The 20,473-nt window shown below is 41.7% G+C and overlaps 1 protein-coding gene across 2 annotated transcripts in view; it reads right to left on the minus strand.

Annotated features, from left to right (window-relative positions):
• The window catches only part of MED14 (mediator complex subunit 14), a 60,262-nt gene that overhangs the window by 26,029 nt on the left and 13,760 nt on the right, over positions 1-20,473 (minus strand). For both annotated transcript variants that reach the window (XM_084870106.1, XM_084870105.1), the window contains exons 5-16: positions 20,131-20,260; positions 19,574-19,702; positions 19,140-19,247; positions 18,476-18,608; positions 17,532-17,682; positions 16,949-17,060; positions 11,268-11,393; positions 9,362-9,440; positions 6,591-6,750; positions 5,067-5,261; positions 4,558-4,692; positions 1,856-1,932 (exon numbers count right to left, since the gene is read on the minus strand). In XM_084870106.1, the coding sequence (XP_084726232.1) occupies positions 1,856-1,932; positions 4,558-4,692; positions 5,067-5,261; positions 6,591-6,750; positions 9,362-9,440; positions 11,268-11,393; positions 16,949-17,060; positions 17,532-17,682; positions 18,476-18,608; positions 19,140-19,247; positions 19,574-19,702; positions 20,131-20,260 (1,535 nt within the window). The remainder of the gene's footprint in view (positions 1-1,855; positions 1,933-4,557; positions 4,693-5,066; positions 5,262-6,590; positions 6,751-9,361; positions 9,441-11,267; positions 11,394-16,948; positions 17,061-17,531; positions 17,683-18,475; positions 18,609-19,139; positions 19,248-19,573; positions 19,703-20,130; positions 20,261-20,473) is intronic.

Consider the following 20,473-nt stretch of genomic DNA (forward strand, 5'->3'; position numbering starts at 1 on the left):
ATACGAAAACGTAAGTAACTAAGAAAGTAGAACACAAAAGTTAACATCACCTACTCATCTGCAGTTGCCAAGAAGAGTGAAAAGAAAGAAATACCCTGCATCTGAAGCCGAAGTAATTCCAAACCGAATGTAATTAAATGAAGAGTACCACATTTCCCATTGATGGCCATTGTAAGGCTAGCTCTCCCGCTCCGGAAAACCACTTTCTTAGAGATGGCATTGTGATAGCCAGGAGGGGAAGCTCTGCCAGTTCTTCATGCTTTCTCTGGAGCAGACACCGGGACACGCAGGTGGTGTGCGTGCCGCCTGCTACCCTTCCCTTCTCCGGCTGTAAGACTGACTCCCAAGTCCCACACCGAAAGCCCTGCTAGCTCAGGCCGCAGAGCTGCCAGGTCTTCGCAGACAGGAGCTCAATCAGTAAAACTGCTTATGTGATTTATATTATTAAACATCTTAACAATACAAATGCCAAAAAAAGAAAATGTTTTCTGCACGAAAAAGGTTGATCCCTTGCCCTGGCCAGTGTTGCTCAGTTGGTTGAGTGTGGTCCCATGCACCGAAGGGTCTCCGGTTCATTCCCAGTCAGGGCACATGCCCAGGTTGTGGGTTTGATCTCCCATCGGTTTATGTAAGGGAGGCAAATAGTCAGTTTTTTTCTCTCTCTCTCCCTTCCTCTCTCTAAAACAAAAGTCAATAGAAGTGTCTCTCTCTCTCTTAAATGGCATGCTACCTTTGGAAGTCCATCCTGGTCGCCTTCTGGAGCACAAACAATACATTAGCTTTCCTTTTAAGCTTCCTTTGGCCCCTTGCCCTCTGTTTAGAAGTAAGCCAAGCCCCCTGCCCATGTCCCTCTGCACCCTCTCTCCTGGCGATCTAATCTACGATCTCAGCTCAATTACTGTCACCTTGGTGATGACTGAGAAGCACGGCGCTAACCGATTGCACCACTGGAGCTCCTGACTCATCTGCCTGTGCTGCCCAGACCTGTCTTCTGAGCCTGAGACATCCCTACCTGCCCAAAGGGCTGTCCAGGCCCCTCAGACCTAGGAAAGCCCCTCAAACGCACACCTCCAGTGCCCCTCATCTCAGAAAACACCACACTCCCCATCACCCAAACACCACACTCCCCATCACCCAAACACCACACTCCCCATCATCCAAACACCACGTTCACCCATCAGTCAAACACCACACCCACCCATCATCCAAACACCACACCCACCCATCAGTCACACACCACACGCACCCATCAGTCAAACACTTATTTAATGACGTCAGTTTCTGTTTCAAATCATTTGGTGGCTTCTTACTGCCAGTAGGATCAAGTCTGAATTCCTTAAGGACACTTTCAAAACCCCACGGACCTGCACCCGCCCTGCTGACCTCTCCCACTCCTGCCATGCTCTCCCCGTGCCAGCGTGCTGAGCTCTCTTGCCTCCAAGCCTTCACAAAAGCAGTCACCCCTTCTGGCGAGGACCGCCCTTCTCTCCCCTTGCTCCCCTTCCTCTAATTCTCACCTCTCCCTGGGTCAGAGCACAGCCGGTTTTCCTGCTGTGTGACCCCCGCCCCCATCCAGCATCCTGAAGGCTCCATCAGAAAGCAAGCCTGACAGAGTCACTCAGGAAGCATCCGCTGAATGAAGCAAAGCAAAGCAGAGGAAAGAAAACCTAAAATGCCAATAGACTGCCACTCGGCAGGGGAAAGAGAATCCTCCCCCAGGTCTTAGCAATTCTCTGCAGAACTCCGTGGCACCCACACTTCTGACTGCTTTGTGCTGAGCCCCGAGGGGACAGGAGTGGCTCCGGCCGGGGGCTGCCACGGGTGGCACCCAGCGACACACACGACAGGGACTTACTTCAATAAGCGGATCGCATGGCTGAAGCCATCGCCTTCCATCTGCACTCCTTGGTGGGGAATCTCCAGATTGGACAGCTAGAGGAGAAAAGCACAGTTAGATCAGCCCACCGGCTGGACCTTCTCCAAATCCTCTCCTAGGGCGGCGCTTTCTCAAAGCTGCGCCATATGAGGCAGAGCACTGTCCGCAGCGTTTGGTTTTCTGGGAATAAAGTCCAGAGAAACTCAAAGGTGACCCAGAGCTTCTGGTTAAAAAACACCTCCCTGGGTGATAAACCTTCAAAATTTGGGAGACTGATCCCATTTTCGTGGGAACCAGAAGCAACCCATAACCTGTTCTGGTGGCTCCAAATGATTCAATTGTAAAATAAGATTGGTTTACCAATGTAATTCAATTATATTCATTTGAAACACTGTTTCAATGATAGTCAGATCTCACTTCTAATCACAGACAATTATTTTTTTAGTTCAGAACCTTTCTGGAATACATTTTAATTTTTTTTTAATACATTTTATTGCTTTTTTACAGAGAGGAAGGGAGAGGGATAGAGAGTTAGAAACATTGATGAGAGAGAAACACTGATCAGCTGCCTCCTGCACACCTCCTACTGGGGATGTGCCCGCAACCAAGGTACATGCCCTTGACCGGAATCGAACCTGGGACCTTTCAGTCCACAGGCCGATGCTCTATCCACTGAGCCAAAGCGGTCAGGTCACATTTTGATTTTTAACCATTTCCTGTAGAGCCTGGGAAGGAGAGCTCCCAGTGGGAGGGCTGGGAGAGGGCGGTATAAAGATGATGCGGGGGTGCCTGAGACTCTCCATGGCACTCCAGCTTACGTAGGTGTGCCGGAACGTCACCTGACCCACCAAAGGAAGGCCTGCCTTTGGCAGAGGGCCCAGACTTCTATTTCCGTGGACCTTGGTCCAGAAAGGCTTTAAGGATCTGACTGAACCCCGGGCTTCCGGCCGGGGAAGGGCAAGGTTTAGAAAAAGCAGCCCTGGCCAAACAGGCAGTAGGGGTGTAGATTCAAAAGGAATCGTAGGGTGAAGAGCTCAAAAAATGTTGCCTTTATTCCATGGATCCCATAAACAAAGAGCCCAGGTAAGATTAGGTTTCGTTATTCACATCTCGGCACAAATTGCTTTAAGCAGAAAATGTGCTTGCTTGTCTTTAACGTGTCTTTTCGTTGAGAGAAGGAAAGTAGGCAAGGTTTTAAGAGGTCGATTGAGATGACAAGAGCTCACATGTCTCATGTGTGTAACACGTATGGGAGTGCAGAGAAGGGGACAGAGAGGACATGGGTCTATCAGTGCTAGTCCATGTGGGCACTACAAAGACACATTTCTGTGATTTCGGGGGGGGGGGGGGGGTACCAGACAGGAAAAGAGGAAACAATTGCAATCCTCTGCCCCTGGACACCATGCACCCTCCCTCCCCCTGCAAAGGCAGCCCTGCCTGGCTCACACACTCAGCCTCATAGCAGTGAGGAAGGCCCAGAGCACAGCCAAGCAGACGGGAGGCCTGGGCGTGCTCTGTACAGTCTGGGAGCTGTGGCCAGAGCCCAGAGAATGTCCCTCAAGCTCTCAGCTCTAGCAGCTGCGACACTGAGGACAGGAGGATCTATTGTAGGTGCCTGTTCTGGGCTGGCATTTCTCAGGGCTTCTGATGCTCTTCACGATGCCACAGCTGATGCCCACCTTGAGATCCCACGGCTCTATAAGGCGGGGTCAGCCAGAACAGCTCGGGGCCAAAGGCAGCCCACTGCCTGTTCTTATAAATGTTACTTGACGACAGCGTGCTCATTTGTTAAAGTACCAACATGGCTGGTTGACACTTCACAACAGATTGAGAAGCTGTGGTAGGGGACCATCTGACCCACACGCCTAACTATTAACTATCTGGCCCTTTCCAAAAGAAGCTTGCCAACCCCTGCTCTAAAGCACGAGAGTGTTTTCTGAAAGTCTTCCTGAGACTGTCATCATCAGGGCACCGGAAACACTCCACTTCCGCATTTCCAGATCTCTTCCTTCCTTCACAGTAATTCCCAGAGGTAAGGAGTCTTACAAAAAAAACAACACAAAACTTCAACTAGAGAGAATAATCGAGGATTTAAGGGGTGCTGTCCTTGTCTAAAGCCCTTGATGGAAAGCAGATTCTGTCTGCTCCCTCCCTTTTACTTTCACATTTGGGGGTTATGCTGGATGATACAACTGTGCATTCTTGAAAAACACGAATATTGCGCAAGTCTACGCCTCTTCCATGTGACAAAAGTAAATTCAGTTTAAGATTCTTTCTGACCTGCTTCTCAGAAAGGAACCCATTTTGTTACTGTGTAAGCAATCTGTATAGTTTCATCCACTCAAAAATAAGCCACCCCTTTATCCACTGGCCATGTCTAACAGAGTTAAATAAAGCTGCCACGGAGAGGTAGACGAGATGTTAGCTCTCAAAAGCTGTCCTTTTGTTTTAAAACTGACAAGAATTTGCTTTCCACTTCCACAAAGAGCAGAGGGCACACAGTTTCGGATGAGAGAGATGAAATAATGTGAGTTGTTTTACGTGGATGTTTTCAATCCCACTCCTCCTGAGACGAACAAGACTGACAATCGTTCTGATTCTCCTAAAGGAATCCACGTGGCTTTAGCAAAGCATCTGAAAAATCACTTCATTCAGAGTATCCAAAACTGTTACAAAATTACCTCCAACCGAAGTCCTACAAATGGCATGTTTGTATCACACACAGCGACAAAGTGAGCTAGGATTTTATTGAAGGCACACATTTCTCCTGAACGTTTGGTTTTCTTAGGTTCTAGTGGACACGTGTCATCAGACAGCTAGAATATAAGTAAGAAACAGAAAAAAAGTGTGTGTGACACAGTTAAGGCAGTTAAAAGTATGATAAAGCTCAAGGTTAAGTACAAATCTTACTCATTCAGCAAATATTTATTGGACAAATACTGGCCTAAACACGCGAAATGTAGCAGTAAATATTGTATATTTAACCAGTTCTCTTGTGGAAAATGGTGTATAGTTAATTATTAATTAAAAGAGAAGCATTTCCAAGAAAATGTAGACAACAATGACTTAAATCTTATTGCTGCCTCATCTTTTAAAAATGATCTAATTCCTTCCCATACTAAAAACATGCTAAGACTACAATGAAGTTAATGCCCACAAACGCTGTGCTTATCTGCACATGTGAGCATACCTTGCGCTTGGTGCCGGTTCTGGGCGGTTTCCCGGGTTTTGTCCGGAAAATCAATTCCTGGATGTTGTCCTTGAACTGCTGCAGCAGGAGGGCCATGACAGGGCCGTCCTCACGCTCCCCTGCGCTCACGGACAGGAAGTAGTACTTGTACGACAGCTGCGTGGGTTTATTGGGAACCTCCAGCATCTCTACAACCTAAAAGGGCCCACATAAGAAATGAAACTCAGAAAAATAACAGGGGTTGGATATGTTCCTCCCGATATCAAGTAGGGCTTAGAATTATAAATCTAATGATGTATTTTTTCTCTAAACAAGACAAATTAATTGCAATGTCCAAAAAAGCATTCCTACCCAGTAAATTGATAATTTTCTAAAAAATTGATCAGACTAAAGAACAACAATAGTAAAAACCTTAAACTATAGCAAATGGGGCATGCAGACTATTTTCATTAGATGTTCTTGATATTCCTGCCTTAGCTTATAAATTGGGGGGGAAAAGTTATGCTTAAGATCAGCAGCTCTGCTAGATTTTCTACAATGTTACCTATTTCAATTTGCCCTGCTGTTTCCCTTCACCATTAAAACATCCTAAGAATTCCACTATTATGGCAGAAAAAAAGGACAACTCTCTCATACTTGGAAGCATATAAAAATGAACCCCGTCTTTTCAACAGCAAAATGTAGCCACTGTGAGGATAATGATAACAGTATCACCAAGATGACAGGGAGCTTGCTATGCGCCATGCACTGTCCTAACTACTTGACAAATGCTAACATATTTAAACCTCCTAATAACTCTGGGAAATAAAATTATCTTCCTTTTCCTGATAAGGAAACTGAGGCACTAGAGTTAGGTTACTTGCCCAAGGTCTCAGAGCTATGAAGCGATGGATTCACACTCTGATCCCAGAAGTTTGGCTCTAGAGACCACTTGTTCTTACCCTCAGTACTTACCATTTTCAAGGTCTACCAGAATTTAAGCAAAGTCTCCTCAATACTTTAGTGAGAGAAAGAAATGCCCTTAGGCAAAGCTCTTGACCAACACTTTCTTATCCCTCACCTACCTCTCCCCTCGCCTCCCCAGATACTCTCTTCAGGAAATTGGCCAACACCTAAGCATCAACACTGATACTCCCGAGGAAATGGAAGAATTAAAAGTAAAATGGACACTTCACCAAGGAAGATCTACAGATGGCAAATAAGCATATGAAAAGATATTGAACATCATCAGTCATGAGGGCAGCGCAAATTAAGACTGCAGTAAGATACCATCCCATATCAGAATGGGTGAGAAATGGGGATATATCTTATATTCCCCTAGCCTGCCTGCACATTATAAAATTTCTTAGAATTTTCCTCTCTCTCCCAACCCTACCCTTCTTCCTCCCTCCTGGGTTTAGAATCACTATACAAAAGTCAGTTACCCAATAAAATACATTTGCAAATGAACTTAAACAATATATCATTGAAGACACTGACAGAACCACTGAACTGCACCACCCAAAACCCCCTTTGCATACTTACAATGTAGTACTGCGGAAGGCGAGTGAGTTTAATGAACAGCTTATTTTTAGAAAGTTTTCCAATAGGATGAGTTGAGTAATTGGACAGCTGCAATGTTTCAGTGCTTATTGTAGGCAGATGCTTTATAGATTGTTTGCAACGCTGTTGTCCAAGCCAAAACCTTAATTTAAAAAAGGTAATCCACATCATAAAATCATACAATTTTCTGATTAACGTTATGCTGAGTGAAAGAAGCCAGTCAGAAACCATCACATACTTTATGACTGCATTTGTTTGAAATGTCCAGAAGAGGACAATCTGCAGAAATGAAAAGTAGGCTCAGACTTGCCTGAGGCCGAGGCTGGGAATGGGAATGAACTGTGAAGGAGCACCTTTTGGAGGTGATAAAAAATATTCTAAAACTGGATTGTGGCTATGGTTGTAAACTCAGTAAATTTACTACAAGTCATTGAATTGCACACTTAAAAAGGGTGGATTTTATGATAAGCAAATTATACTTCAATGGTTATTTCAAAAAATTAATGTTCCATGATAAATTAGTGACGAACTGGTTATTCATCAAAGATCATTTGAGAAACGGTATAACTGACAACCAGAGGATTTATTTTTTTTTTTAAATCGTCATCTGAGCCTGTTTTTATTGATTTTAGCCAGAGGAAGGGAAGAAGGAAGAGAGGGGAAGGTAGGAAAAGAGACATAGATCAGCTGCCTCCCGTATGCACCCCAATCAGGGTTCGAACCCACAACCTAGGTATGTGCCTAACCTGGAATCAAACCTGCCATCTTTTGGTGACCAGGATGATGCTCCAACCAGCCAAGGCACCTGGCCGGACCAGGGGACCTTTCCTATAATCACATATGTGAGTTTAAGGCTTTTGGGATTTAGCTATCTGGTTTTAGTTATATTTCTGCAGGCTGGAGCTGCCAGATAACCTTAAGTTATGCAAAATGTGAATTATGAAGCATTTAAGTATTTAAACCTTGCTTGTTTAGCTAAAATGTACAAAAAATGATGCTAAACCACAAAAAGTTTAGAAATTGTTATCTAGAGTAATGACTATCATTTTTCACATACAAACTAAACAGCCGTTCAAAAGGCTCATGTAAAAAAAAAAAAGGTTCATGTAATATTATCTCTCTACTGGCATTTAAAATCATGTCCCGTTAATGAGAAAAATGACTTGATAGCAAAATGTTTGAATTTTTACCACCTAAAACTTCCAAAGGGGAAGAGGAAGGCTAGGAAGATCACAAAAGCAATAGATCCGCCCCTTCTCCATTTGCCAGCTCTAGCCTTGATCTCTAAAATTTATATTTCTCTCTTGGAATTTTTGTTGATTTATTAATTTTAAGAGAGTTTGTTAGAGTTGCTATAATGATACCTGTGTGGACTAGAGTGGTAATGAAACCTTCAAGGATTATCTCTAGCTCCGTTTTCCATTTCATTTAGTTTCACAGCATGAAGCATTCAAAGGATTTTGAGACAAATTGAACGATAGTATCAGAGAAGCAGGAATGATTATTTTGGAAGTGTCAGCTGGTAGATGCATACCCTGGGTAAGAACAAATAAGGCACTATTGCAGAGAACACGAGCTCCAATAAAATTCCCTGTGCTGCGTGCTTGTGCAAGAGAAAAAGTGGCAAGAACGCAAGTTGAACGCCATGCCCTTCATACCTCCGTTTGCTCTAGAGGGGAATTTAATACGAAGCACTGCCATCCTGGACCTATTCCAAGAGAATTTAGATGTGACCATTAAGTACTAAAAGGTGTTCAAGCTTCATGTCATAAACATTAAGGACTGACCAAGAGCAATAATGGAGCCCGGCCGGCATGCTCAGTGGTTGAGCGTCCACCTAAGAACCAGGAGGTCACGGTTAGATTTCTGGTCAGGGCACAGGCCTGGACTGCAGGCTTCATATGGAGTGGAGGGGTGCGCAGGAGGCAACTGATCCATGATTCACACTTATCATTGGTGTTTTTATCCCTCTTTACCTCTCCCTTCTTCTCTGAAATCAATAAAAATATTTTTTATATATTTTATTGATTTTTTAGAGAGAAATGGAAAGGGATAGAGAGTTAAAAACATCAATGAGAAACATCGATCAGCTAAACTCCTGCACACTCCCCCCTGGAGATGTGCCCACAACCAAGGTACATGCCCTTGACTGGAATCGAACCCGCGACCCCTCAGTCCGCAGGCCGACACTCTATCCACCGATCAGGGTTAAAAATATATTTTTAAAAAAAGCAATGATGGAGAAAATGTATCCATTTTGCCCTAGCCAGTTTGGCTCAGTGGGTAGCATCAGCCTGTGGAATGAAGGGTCCAGGGTTTGATTTCAGACAAGGGCACGTGCCCAGGTCTTGGGTTTGATCCTCAGTGTAGGGCGTGCAGGAGGCAGACGATCCATGATTCTCTCTCATCACTGATATTTCTCTCTCTCCTTCTCTCTTCTTTCCTCTTTGAAATCAATAAAAATATATTTTTTAAAAGTTTCCATTTTTAGCCGAAACCGGTTTGGCTCAATGGATAGAGCATTGGCTTGGGGACTGAGAGGTCCCGGGTTCAATTCCGGTCAAGGGCATGTACCTTGGTTGCGGGCATATCCCCGGTAGGGGGTGTGCAAGAGGCAGCTGATCGATGACTCTCTCTCATCGATGTTTCTAGCTCTCTATCTCTCTCCCTTCCTCTCTGTAAAAATCAATAAAAATATATTAAAAAAAAAAAAAGTTTCCATTTTTAGTATTGAGCTAAATAATTAAGCTTACTTAAGTTGTTGAACCCAAGGAACAATCCGTTTCATATCATCATTCACAGACTTCTCCATGTCATCCAAAGTGGCCTGATCTACAAAATAAAGCATTTAATTAATTAATTACTTGTACAAGACACAAAATATCTAGATAGCCCAAAACTTAAATGAAATCATTGTTTTAGGCAGAAAGGAGTGTTACTTTGGAGTTAGAAAAAAATCTAAACTAAATGCATCATTAGGCATAAATTAACCTAATCTGTTTTTCCTCTTTTACATTTAGGGAGAGTTATAGTTAAGACAACTAATTAATAGCAAATGTATACTTGCAATAAGAATAAGTAACAAATACATGAATTAATTCTTTGCCTATATTTTAATTCCCAAAATTCTTAAGTCAATTGATATTTTTAACTTACCTATATTGAAAGCTCTTAATATTATTAGACGAAGAACCTTAAAATTTATAAAAACTATAAAATTCCATTATAATACTTATTAAACACAAATGGTCTCTGGCATAAACAAGAGCTGCTGGCTGAAGATTAGCATACTAAATGTCACTTAGAATTTTTAACGGCACTAGATAATGCTAATAATAGAATGTTGAGCAAAAAGCTAAATATAAAATGATTTCAACTAAAGAAAAAAAATACAGAAAAAAGAAAAAAACACTGCTATGGACTGAACTGTATTCCCCTACCTGCCGGTGATAGCAGAGGCAGGGCCTTCAGGAAAAAACTAGGCTCAGATAAGGTTGGGGGCTTCCTGGTGGGGTTAGTGCCCTTATAAGAAAGGCCAGAGAGCTTGCTCTCTCCCTCTTCCTGCCACGTGAGGACAAGTGAGAAGGCCGGAGCCTGCAGGCCAGGAAGAGAGCCCTGACCATAACTCAGCCGTGCTGGCCACCTGCTCTCAGACTTCTGACCTCCAGCACCGGGAGGAAACGCATTGTGTGTGCAAGCCGCTCGCTCTGCTCTTTGTTATGGCAGCCTGAGAGGAGTAAGATAAGCAGATGCACTAAAATAACAATGACTGCCAAGAGAAGCTATTGTTTACTTCTCTCATTTTTACACGTTTAGGTTTTTACTGATGAGTATTACTGTGTTAATAATCAACAAAACAGTTCAGTAAAGTTTTTAAGAGCAAACAACAATTGCCTGGTTGGTTTGGAGCCACAGTTGCAAGGTAATTCATAAATGTGTCACTTGTCATTTAGCCATCACACATGTGATGTGATTCAAAGTAATGCGGCCAGTACTCCACCAGCAGCTGGTAGAAAAAGCTACCTTTATAGCCATACAACAGAACTAGAAAAGCTTTTATTTTCAGCAATCTGTATAGCTTAATGTTCATTGCAAATTGGAAAAGGGCTAATATGCTCAAGACTCTTGAGTCAAGAGCAATGTTCCATTGGCAATACAAAAGCACTAAGTTCCTAGTAGTTTACCATTTTAGAACGCCAGCTCAGTAACAGAACATGTAAGAAATCAAACTTTAATTTCTACTGTATTTAAGCCAGAAAAAAACCTTTCCTCCAGGATCCTGTACCTCAAGTTATCTTAGATGTTTACAGCCATGAATGACACGAGAATCCCTCGTGGCCATCTTCATGTCTCCCAACTATTAGTGGTAAAATCGTTACATCTGAACCACAACAGCCATCAACATTATGACTTTTATGTAAGAGAAGCAACGTGAATGTAGTTCATATTGGGAAGTTTAACTTCCGGTACAAGAAAATCCAAAGTGGCGCTAAAATGGGCTCCAAGGAACAGATGTCAGCCAGTTATTCTTTCCATATCTACTCCTCTCTACACTGCTCATCCGCTCTTCTCAATATCTAGTGGCAGAAATTTTTGATTCTGCTTTTGTTAAAAAGTAGTTTCCCTTACATTGAATGACTACATCATTTACTAACTTACCAAGTCCATAAAGCATCAATTGGAACATTCCAGAATGCAAATCCACAAAAATGTGTAGACACTCCGAATTACCACAGGGCTCCAAGATGGGAACAACAAGAGCTGGAAGTGCAGTCTCTATGGAAGCTGAACAGTTAGAATTAAAAATTATATTTCTATCTGAGCATTTTAAAATATATGTATATATCTCAGAGACTAGAAACAAGTCAACTATTAAACAATCCTGACAGAAGAAAAACATGATTTTTGCAAAATTGGGGTGCATGAAGGCAATTAGGCGCTCAAAAGGAAGAATGTGATCTTCAATGTGGAATAAAACAAATATGCCCAACTCAAATATTATAGCAAAGAAGTCCCAGAGGGCCTTAAAAAGCATTAAAATAGCCAGGGGGAATTTAACCCCATCAGTGAGCTGGGTCCTAGTTTTACTTTCACTATGAATGACCAATAAGTTAATTTTTAAGGATTTTCTTTTATATAGTGCAAAGCAAATCAGTTGTTTGGTAAATCAAAGAAGTTTCATCTACGGCATAGTTTCTCTTCTTTAAAATATATTTTATTGATTTTTTACAGAGAGGGAGAAGGATAGAGAGAAACATCATCGATGAGAGAGAAACATTGATCAGCTGCCTCCTACATGCACACACACACACACACACACACACACACACACACCCGGGGATGTGCCCGCAACCAAGGTACATGCCCTTGACGGGAATCGAACCCAGGACCCCTCAATCCGCAGGCTGACTCTCTATCCACTGAGCCACACCGGTCAGGGCGGCATAAATATTCTCAATGCCACTCTTCATAAAGAAAGGTTTTCTGGCAATTAGGGCCCATGTGTTTAGAAAACAAACCACACGTGAGAATTATTAAGCATTACTAATTATACAGAAAAATGTTTTTCATTATTTATGTGCCTCATTTTCAAGTCACAGATAAAATAAGGACATAGGCAACTTCTATACACAAACTCCCAAAGCTGCCAATGCACCTGTTCTCGAAATTCTCAGCATTTCCAGCAGGCCTAATGACCCTTCCCCTTCACCCCACAAGCTGGCAGGACAGAGCAAGAAAGAGCAAAGGGCTCAGAGCACCCAGCTGATGGGACGGAGAGGATGAGCTCTCTGGCGGCCCATTCCTAAGGCTAGCACGGAGAAAGGCAGAGGGCGGAGAGGACATGGAGGCCCAGCCCTCCCTCAGGTGTGGCTTCTCTGTGCTATTGTGTTAAACAAGGACAATAACATCTTGCTGTCCATGCCAGGGGTCCTTAGGAGGAAAAAGTGACCAGTTTGTAAAGGTGGCTTAAAAAGCAACGTGCTTAACAAGGTACATTACCTTTATGAGTCAAAGAGACAAACCAAAACATCTCATTGTGAATTTGCAATAATTAAAATGAGGCAAGTTACCCTTGGTACTATCTATACAAACTGTCGAACAAATTAATAAAGCAAAAAAAGGAAAGACAGTCAGATGAAAACAAGCTGCTTTCAAGTATATGTGGTCCATCTCTGTACACAAATGTTTAACAGCAGACCCAACAGAACTCTCACCTAAAAACAGATGAAAAACAGAACAAAAAGGCACCCACAGGAATTTACCACATTTTATAATCCAGAACCGTGTTCCAAATTAGTTCACGTTCTGCTGAAATGACTGTTAGTAAAATAAAAAGTACTTACAGACTTGAAGCAGGGTTGCTGACTTTAAAACTTATCTGTACTGCTCTAATTCCTAATGAGGCAGAGATATATTCCTTAAAGCAAAAACATTTTTGAAGTGTAGCAATGGAGTAAAACTAGTTCTGACAACTGGGATAACCATTATGACTTCAATCTGATTATGAAAACGGAGCGTTCTTGAAAAGACAGAGGATCAAAGGAGAATACAAAACACAGTCCAACAGATAGAAAATGCTTTGATGTCTATCTCTGGACATATTTTATGACCACCAATGTCCATAAAATAAAATAGATAAGGCCCTACGCACTTAAAGGCAACAGCTGTTAAATTATCCAAAAATGAAGAACCCTGCAAATAAAATATAGAAGGGGAATTACAGGCTGCACAAGATGGCAGGACTAGGGACTACTGCCCGCAGCAGCGATGTATGTACAGATTTCTTGTTCCTCCCTCTCCTCACTGAGGACGGCATGAGGAAGGCACCAGCAGACAGCAACATGAAGGGGGAAGACTGAAGACAAGCAAGTGGGCCCAATTAGGAACGGCTGTGTGCTTCACAGCTTCGGAACTGACTGGGACACCCAATGCCAGTGCTGACAGAGCACAACCCAAGGAGAGCACCCCAGTTTTCAAGTCAGGCAACGCTGCGAATGGGGCCTTTCATTCACTTTCTCTCCAAAGCCCTGCCTGCTTTCCCGGAGCCTCCGCCCGCCCCCACTTCCCACTGGTAAGAACCCACAGACTGCCACCTGGCCACACACGCCCTGCTGTCTGTGCCTTCTCCTAGCCAAGCCCTGGAATGCTCCACTCTCTGAGCTGCTCGTGTCCTCAGATGATGCCAGCGAGGCGCTGGAGGAGAAGCCAGGTGCTGAAGGGGGCTGCAGAAGGGATTCCAAGAACAACCCTGGTCCCAGGCAGGGATCTGACTAAAGCAGGCTTTACAGAAGAGATCCAGGAAGACTACATGAGGAGTATAAACGCATGAACATGAATTTAAAAAACAAAGTAAAGCCCTAGCCGCTGTGGCTCAGTGGATAGAGCGTCGGCCTGCAGGTGGAAGGGTCCAGGAACACAACAACAAACACAAGGTAAAGCATATGTCCTAAGACGGTGGGTCGGCAGGCCCTTTACTGTTGCGGTTCTCATTTCCAGGACTGTCTGACTAAAGGAGGACAGAGTTCCAGCCCCACACGCCAGCACCTCCCTCCCCTCTACAGCTCCTTCTTAAGCACCTTTCTCCAACACTGAGGCCTCCACAGGCACCCCGGCTGGAAAACCACACTTTCGCTAGAGTTAGAGATCCCGGAAGAGCCTGCACATCCTCTAATGACAAGAGAGGAGAGCGGGGCCCAAAGAGTGTGGTCATTCAGGACACGCAGCTGAGCTCAGGTCTTCTGGCAGCTAACTCAAGTAGTGACATCGCTACAAAATGCTGCTACAGAAAAACCTCCGTGACTTATTCAAACAGCACTTCCTATGTAAACACAGGCGTACAGTCTATTTTTCCAAGTAACTTAAATATCCCCTGGGCAATCATATTGAGTGTTTTTACTTACTAACCTTGTTTACAGACGATACTAAAGTTAACCAGAGCCTATCACAAGATCACAAACTCCTATTTTCTGCAATCCCAACAAATGAAATTTTAGAATTTCTCTATTTTGAAAAATTAGATATAAGAAAAATTAGACAAGTTACTAGGACAACTGCATATCCCCAAACAAAAAACTCAGTTGGATCCCTACCTAAAAGTAAGAACTAAAACTATAAAACTCTTAGAAGAAAACTCAAGAGTACATCTTCATGACCTTGGGTTAAATAATGGATTCTTTAGGTTTGACACCAAAAGCACAAGCAAAAAAAAGAAAAAATAGCCAAATTGGACATTGTCCAAATTAAAAACTTGTGTTACAAACAATACCATTTAGAAAGTGAAAAGTCAACTCATGGAATGAAAAAAAATTCTTGCAAATCATGATACATGAAAAGGAACTTAAATGAAGAACTATTATAAAAAGATAATTAATCTAAGTATAATATGGGCAAAAGATCTAGATAGACATTTCTCCAAAAAAGGTAAGTGAAAAGATGCTCAACAATCATTAGGAAAATGCAAATCTAAACCACTATGAGATACCACTTCACACCCACCAGGGTGGCTAGAAACAAAGATAGACAATATAACAAGTATTGGTGAGGATGTGAGAAAAACTAGAATCCTCATGTGCTAGTAATGGAATAAAAAATAGGTGTTAAACATGTCAAAAGGTAAAACATTCAGAGTCACTATATGACCCAGCCATTCCATTCATAGGAACATATATGTGATATTACTCTGAAATGTCCCGGAAGGCAATTCTATAGACAGAAATAGATTAGTGGTTGCCAGGAAACTGGTGGGAGGGGTGAATGGGGGAGTGACTGCTAATGAGTACATCATTTCCTTCGGGGATGATAAATTGTTCTAAAATTAGATTGTGGTAATGGTTGCACAACTCTTTGAATATATTAAAAAACACACAGAATGAGTGAATTATATGTGAATTATCTATACTAATAAAAGGGTAATACGTTAATTAGACCAGGAGACCTTCTGGATATCCTTCCAAACAAAGCCATGGTGGCGAGGGAGAGGCAGAGGCAGTTGGGGCGAGCAGGCCGGCAGGCAGAGTGGTTAGGGGCAATCAGGCAGGCAGGCAGGTGAGCGGTTAGGAGCCAACAGTCCCAGATTGAGAGAGGGATGTCTCCTAAGAGATCCCAGATTGGAGAGGGTGCTGAGGGACACTCCCCACATACTAGTATCTCAATAAAGCAAAAAAAAAAAAAGGAGGGTCCAATGAGAGTTTTAATTATGCTTTCCAATCATAAATTTTAGGTCTGTATTTAGTTACATTGCTTGAGGGATTAAAATGGGAGGGGGGCCAATTTACACTACATCTTATAATTAAATTTAAATTTAAAACCTGAGAAATCTAATGCTAAACTTGATGGGGTTAAAGGACACGCCCCCTCAAAGTAGATGGAACAGCTCCATTTGCCAGAGCCTGCCACACCCTCTATTTCTTTAAGGCTCACATTTGCGTTTTAAGGTAAGCTACCCTTCCTCTTTTAGCTTGTCTCAGATCCTCTTTTTCACCTTCCTTGGAGATTATGTTTTCTAAACACAAATTTATTTTCCCGACTTCCTGTCTTTTCTTCAGGCAGTTTCTCTACTTCATCAGAGCAGTTCATTCCAGTGGGACTAGTCTGGACCTTTGGAAGGATAATGGGTTGCGGTGGCTCTGTGATCATGAAACGCAGTACTTTTGCTGCTAGCGCCATTAGGACTTCTTACTTATATGGGACTTCAACTCATCTCACTGAAAGGCTGCTCGCTGTGGGCACAGGTAGTCACAGCCAACAACTAGGGCGGGGACAGTACAGATGCCCATAATGATACCGTGAAACTGTGTTTCTAGAACGAAAAGTACTTACTTTCTAAATGACTATCTTCCAAAGCTCTGAATCTACTAGGTAACTGGAAGACGATTTTTCACTGAGTGTCTCTCTGTATTTCTTATTTTGAACCCTGTTAATGTGTTAACAATTCAAAAAAGGTTTTAAAGGACAAAGCATACATTTTGCTTCAAAGAGGCACGTTTTATAACTACATTATAAACATTTGCAAAGCTGCCTTAACCTTAGGAGAAAACCTAAAAGAAATAAAATTCAGATTAAAATGTTAAAATAGCTTCCATTCCAATAGGGAAAAAAAGAGTTTTAAGGAGGGTCAATATGCATGCATTTCAAAAGTAAGGCCAAGCTGAATCAAAAGAAAATAAGGGAAAAGTTAGGACAAGCTGGGTAGATCACAGGTTAAAATGCAAGCATGTCCCACCTTCACAACAACACTATATAGCAGGAAAGAGGGCATGTTAAGACTGACCCTTCAGAAAATAAAAGGAATACTAATGTAAACAAAAGAAAGACGAAGACGCCCATTTAAAAGCACCTACAGTTTTCATTGGCATTGTAGCCTCTAAGAATGGTCTTCAGTTCCTGGAGCTTCTGATGCGCTCGTGCACGCACGCTGTCAATCAGGAGCTTTTCTATTGATAAGTGGTCAATCTGCAGAGATAAGAACAACAGAATCGCACGTGCAATTTAGACATTTTTACTTGAAAGCTTGAGCAGATTATTGTGCTTCAAGATATTTCCTTTTAGAATCACAATGATTAAGCACAAACTTAAAGTAAAAAAATAAACATGTGGTACTGGTCGCTTAAAGACTACACGTAACATTCTGTTGAGTATAGATCAAGATACTATATGTATCAGTTATCATAGACTAAATGGCCTTAAAAACAAAATGATGATCTGATCAAAATTATCAAATATGAAAGAACATCTTTTAATTATAATATTAGATTTTAAAAAATAACAAATGCAGAAGCGTAACAGTCATTTAAAACAAGTTCCATAAAGGGTATTAGGAAGAATTAGGTAATTTAAAGAATTTACACTAAAAGTTTAAGTATAAATGATGTTACATTATATCCATTTAATTAAACCAATATTAAAATATATTGAGATCTCTACCTTCATGGCTCTTTCTACTAATTTGGAATCAGAAACTGGCAAAGGAGGATCATGAAAAATCTGTAAAGGCTTGGAGCCATCATTCTCATCGACTTTAATTGTAACTTTGTGAACAGATGCCGTTCCTGTTTTTCTCCCAAGAACCTGTTGACTAAAGAGAGAAAACATACAATTTTTTCAACAACGCCTGTTAACTTGTGGAATGAAGTAGAGGCAATCCATTGTGTGCCTTAGCCAGAGGCCAGAACATGGCAGTCCCTCACTGTTTGTGGAGGGACTACATTACTATTGGGAAGACAGCTATTCTGTAATCAAACACAATATTTGATTTACTGCATCCAAAAAAAAACAACAAAGTCCACAAACCCCACAAACCAAAAAACACACCCACAGAATTTAAAAATAAAACACATGCATACAAGTAAATTAAAAAATCCCAAAAAAGAACAAACTGTATTCTAAGTGATATCTCTTCATCTCGGATTCCTTTCCAGAAAATGGGGATCAAGCAAAGTTCGAATAGGAAACTGGGACTGTAAGCAGCTCGATACTAATTTTTCCCAAAACCCTCCCCCAAAAAGATGTTAAAAGTAGCAATTCAAAATGTAAAGCTGTGATAAGCAAGCAGGTTTGTTTTTAAAACAATATCCAATAATCTAAGTCTCTTAGCAATCTGGTATGAGCCCAGAATCATCTCACTTTTTAAGAGTAAGTCTTAATACAGATAGATGTCTACATACTTAAAACATACCACGTTCTAAGAAAGCTGTCCTTTACAGATGTCCTCTATAGTTTCTATGATACCATGGGGCCTTACTACACAAAAGCACATTGTGGGAGGCACACAGCTGTCAGCATACAGTGCATCAGATGTACGAGAGAGAAAGAGAAACAAAGAGTGTTTACAGTCAGAGCTGGAACCCGCCAGAGCCAGCTTTACTTACTTCCAGACGGAGAGGGAGAGGCACTTCCCAGGATGGTACCTTTCCACCTGCACAAGGTCTCCCCACCGCTCCCGGATTAACATCAGAGTTTGGGAATGTAGCACTTCTAACTGAAGTGACAAGCAAAAAGAATCTGATGGATCTCGTTAAGCAAATACGATACATATTACTACAACAGCCAACGAAGTACAAGCAAACTTCAGTTAACAAAAGCTCTATTCCGAAGAACTGGTTCTGAAAGAAATTTCTGGAATTATATTTCGCCAATGGCTTTATCCTAAAAAGCGGCATCATTTGTGGCATAGTTTTAGAAAAATGTGTATTTAATTTTGATCCAATATAAACGAACCATTAAGTTGCCCCTTAATTCATCATGGTTTAGAGAATATGGGTAGACCAGAGTACTATTTTTTCTCCAAATAGCACTACTTCTAATTCATCATTTTTTTATTTTACCCGCAAAGTCAATAGTAAATTTACAACTTGGTTTACTTCAGGTTACTATCCTTCACATTGAATAGTTTCCCCAGCCCCATTTCTACCCAAAACAGTGGATGGGGAGAGTTTGGCTGCTACGGTTTAAGATGAGGGGCAGATGGAAATGCGGAGGTGAGAAGGAGACACAATTCCTTCTAAACATGTGTCTCACATTCCAGAAGGATACGCAGGCAATTGTACATGTCCTGAAGAGGTTTCTCATCAGCAAAGAGCCTAGATTGTACCAGCTGATGGATAAAGTTGATTTGCATGCTATGAACCAAGGCTCGTCCATCTTCCATTCACAGGAGAAAACAAAGTGGTTAATCAGAAAAGCGTACAGATCATCATAGTACCAATTATGGAAAAATATATTAACTAATAATAAATTTTTAAAAAAGAACTGAAACTATCTATGGAAACTAGAGAACATATACTTAAACACTGATATGGCTTTATCCATATTAGTGGATAAAGGTAACTATGATTACCATAAAATCTGCTTCAAATTACAGGATAAATTGCTAACCATATTTATTATTCAGCCAAAATGTTTCAATGATATAAAAACTCCAACATTTAAATCAATACTTAGGATTTCAATCCATATTTACGATTTACCTCCTGTTTCCTTATCCTCTACTAGAATCTCTAGCTTGAGAAGACGCCATGGAACCTCAGGATCATCTCCCATTACAGTCAAGGTGGCTTCAAATTCTCCTTCAACTCGGAACTTCACCCGGCCATTTGCTTTTAAAAGAAGAAGAGTAAGTCTACTTTGCTAAAAAAAAGAAAAAAGAGTAAGCAGCTCTTTGCTAACCCGGAGCCTTCAGTCTTGCGTTTAAGAAACTGTAAACAGATTGCATGTTTTTTCACAAATGTTCGAACAATTCAGTGGTCCCTGCATAAGCAATAGCCAGGTTCTGGGTCATTAAGCAACCAAAGGCAACTCTCCCAGCATCAAGGAGCAACAGTGATCTCACCGCCTGTCAGCTTCAAATACCAGCCCTGTTTCCAGGTCATAAAAGAGAAATAAACGGCAGGGCTGACCAGCCACAGGTTCAAACACCACCAGAATTGTAGGGCAAAACCTCGTAATGACATTTCTTTTAATAAAATCCCAAAAGCTTTAAAAAAAATTCCAACAATTCTTAAAATGAGAGCCTTCAGGTACATACCAACGGTAAGATTTGCTAATTGAGGCGGAAGATCGGTGGTTACAAGCCGATGTCTAAGGATCTGGTTCAGCTGGTGAAGGGTGGCTTGTTTCTCAGTTTTGGTAATCGGGTCTGGAGGAATAATTTTGTCCTTCAAAAAAATTTAAGTGATTTTAAAATAATGTACAAAGGGGCATACTTTTTAGCTGTGTCTTCTTAACGTAGTATGTTCTTACTTTACCCAAGAGAATCTTAACACTCATTCCTGCCTTCTACAGCCAATAATAGTGACCTTTATTCTCATGCATTAGAGTGCCTCGCGATTCCCCCAGTCACCCCGCTAAGACGGTCATGCAACACGATC

The sequence above is a fragment of the Pipistrellus hanaki genome (genome assembly GCF_964339955.1).
Source record: "Pipistrellus hanaki genome assembly, chromosome: X".
Taxonomy (NCBI): domain Eukaryota; kingdom Metazoa; phylum Chordata; class Mammalia; order Chiroptera; family Vespertilionidae; genus Pipistrellus; species Pipistrellus hanaki.